The sequence below is a fragment of the Lipotes vexillifer genome, unplaced genomic scaffold, assembly GCF_000442215.2.
Source record: "Lipotes vexillifer unplaced genomic scaffold, Lipotes_vexillifer_v1.1 scaffold921, whole genome shotgun sequence".
In the NCBI taxonomy this organism is placed as follows: Eukaryota; Metazoa; Chordata; class Mammalia; order Artiodactyla; family Lipotidae; genus Lipotes; species Lipotes vexillifer.
Window position 1 is genome coordinate 1,725,790 of NW_006787800.1, and position 1,911 is coordinate 1,727,700.

General features: G+C 52.6%; 1 protein-coding gene across 1 annotated transcript in view; it reads left to right on the forward strand.

Annotated features, from left to right (window-relative positions):
• The window catches only part of RING1 (ring finger protein 1), a 4,903-nt gene that overhangs the window by 968 nt on the left and 2,024 nt on the right, over positions 1-1,911 (forward strand). Inside the window, exons 2-4 of the mRNA XM_007460823.1 lie at positions 531-691; positions 792-1,007; positions 1,700-1,833. Coding sequence (XP_007460885.1) covers positions 531-691; positions 792-1,007; positions 1,700-1,833 — 511 coding nt within the window. The remainder of the gene's footprint in view (positions 1-530; positions 692-791; positions 1,008-1,699; positions 1,834-1,911) is intronic.

Below are 1,911 nucleotides of genomic sequence, written 5' to 3' on the forward strand. Positions count from 1 at the left end.
TTTTTTTTGCGGTACGCGGGCCTCTCACTGTTGTGGCCTCTCCCATTGCGGAGCACAGGCTCCAGACGCGCAGGCCCAGCGGCCATGGCTCACGGGCCCAGCCGCTCCGTGGCATGTGGGATCCTCCTGGACCGAGGCACGAACCCGTGTCCCCTGCATCGGCAGGCTGACTCTCAACCACTGCGCCACCAGGGAAGCCCCAGAATCTGCATTTTTAACCTGCATCCTAGGGGATTCTGATATAGGTAGTACCAAGACTGCACTGTAAGAAATTCTGTTGACCAAGTAAGTCTTCCACAGATGGAAAATCTGTGCCACACCCATCCCCAGGCCTATCACCAAACCTCAGATCCTCCTATTCCAAAGCTCCTACTCTTAGAATTCCCAGTTTCCTCAAGTGGCCAACGTGAGGTACCCAGATTCTGACATCTCACTGTATTTCTCAAGACTCCGATTTCATGGACCACTTGTTTCTAAAGCCCCTTTCCCTCCAACCCACTCACCACCTTTCCACTCATCAACGCCTCCAGGAAGCCATTATGGATGGCACAGAGATTGCAGTTTCCCCTCGGTCACTGCATTCAGAGCTCATGTGCCCCATCTGCCTGGACATGCTGAAGAATACGATGACAACCAAGGAGTGCCTCCACCGATTCTGCTCTGATTGCATTGTCACGGCCCTGCGCAGCGGGTAACAGGAGGGACAGGTTTGAGATGGGGGAGGGGGACAAGAGTTGGACCCTCCATGCCCTGGTGGCTGACTCCTCAGGACTTCCTTTCTCCCACACCAGGAACAAGGAGTGCCCTACCTGCCGAAAGAAGCTGGTATCCAAGCGGTCTCTGCGGCCAGATCCCAACTTCGATGCTCTGATCTCTAAGATCTACCCCAGCCGGGAGGAATATGAGGCCCACCAAGACAGGGTGCTCATCCGCCTCAGCCGCCTGCACAACCAGCAGGCGCTGAGCTCCAGCATTGAGGAGGGGCTGCGAATGCAGGCCATGCACAGGTTCGGGGGCCACAAAGAAGGTGGCAGCAGTGCTGATGGGACAGATCCGTGGGTCAGACTCCTGGGCCTGTCTTTGCTTCTAAGCCTCAGCATCCTGAGTGCTGATCACAGTCTAACTGTCACGCCTGGAGGTCATGGATGTAAACTGTAGCTTGTACTACTGTTCTTAAGGAAATAGCTCATCTAACTTTCTAGAAGTTAGAACAGTAGAGTGCTTTTTGAGCATGAGCTCTGAGTTCAGACTGCTGGGAATTAAATCACCTCCTAGGCCAGCATCACTCAGTCTTTAATGTGTATCCAAATTACCTGAGAGTCTTGTTAAAAAAGCAGATTCTGATTCAGTAGGTCACAAGTTGGGCCTGAGATTCTGCGTCTCTACAAGACTGCTACTGGTTCTTGGACCACGCTTTGAGAGGCAAAGAGACTATGGTCTCAAACTAGTTATTTAACCTCTCTAAGCCTCAGTTTCCTTAGCCATAAAATAGAGGTGATATAGTTATCTGTGTCCGTAGGATTTGTATAATTTGAGGCAATCAGTGCAAAATACTTAACAATGTGCTTAGCATGTAGTCAGTATGTAATAAATATTAGGTATCATCATTAAGATTTCCCTGATCTCTTAATTCTCTGAAGTTTAAAATCTAAACCCCTTATCCTTGGTGCTTTCTAACCTCGACCACTTGTTTCCACAGGGCCCAGCGTGTGAGGCGGCCGATGCCTGGGTCAGATCAGACCACAACGATGAGTGGGGGGGAAGGGGAGCCTGGGGAGGGAGAGGGGGATGGAGAGGATGTGAGCTCAGACTCCGCCCCTGACTCTGCCCCAGGCCCTGCTCCCAAGCGACCCCGTGGAGGGGGCGCGGGGGGGAGCAGTGTAGGGACAGGGGGAGGGGGCACTGGTGGGG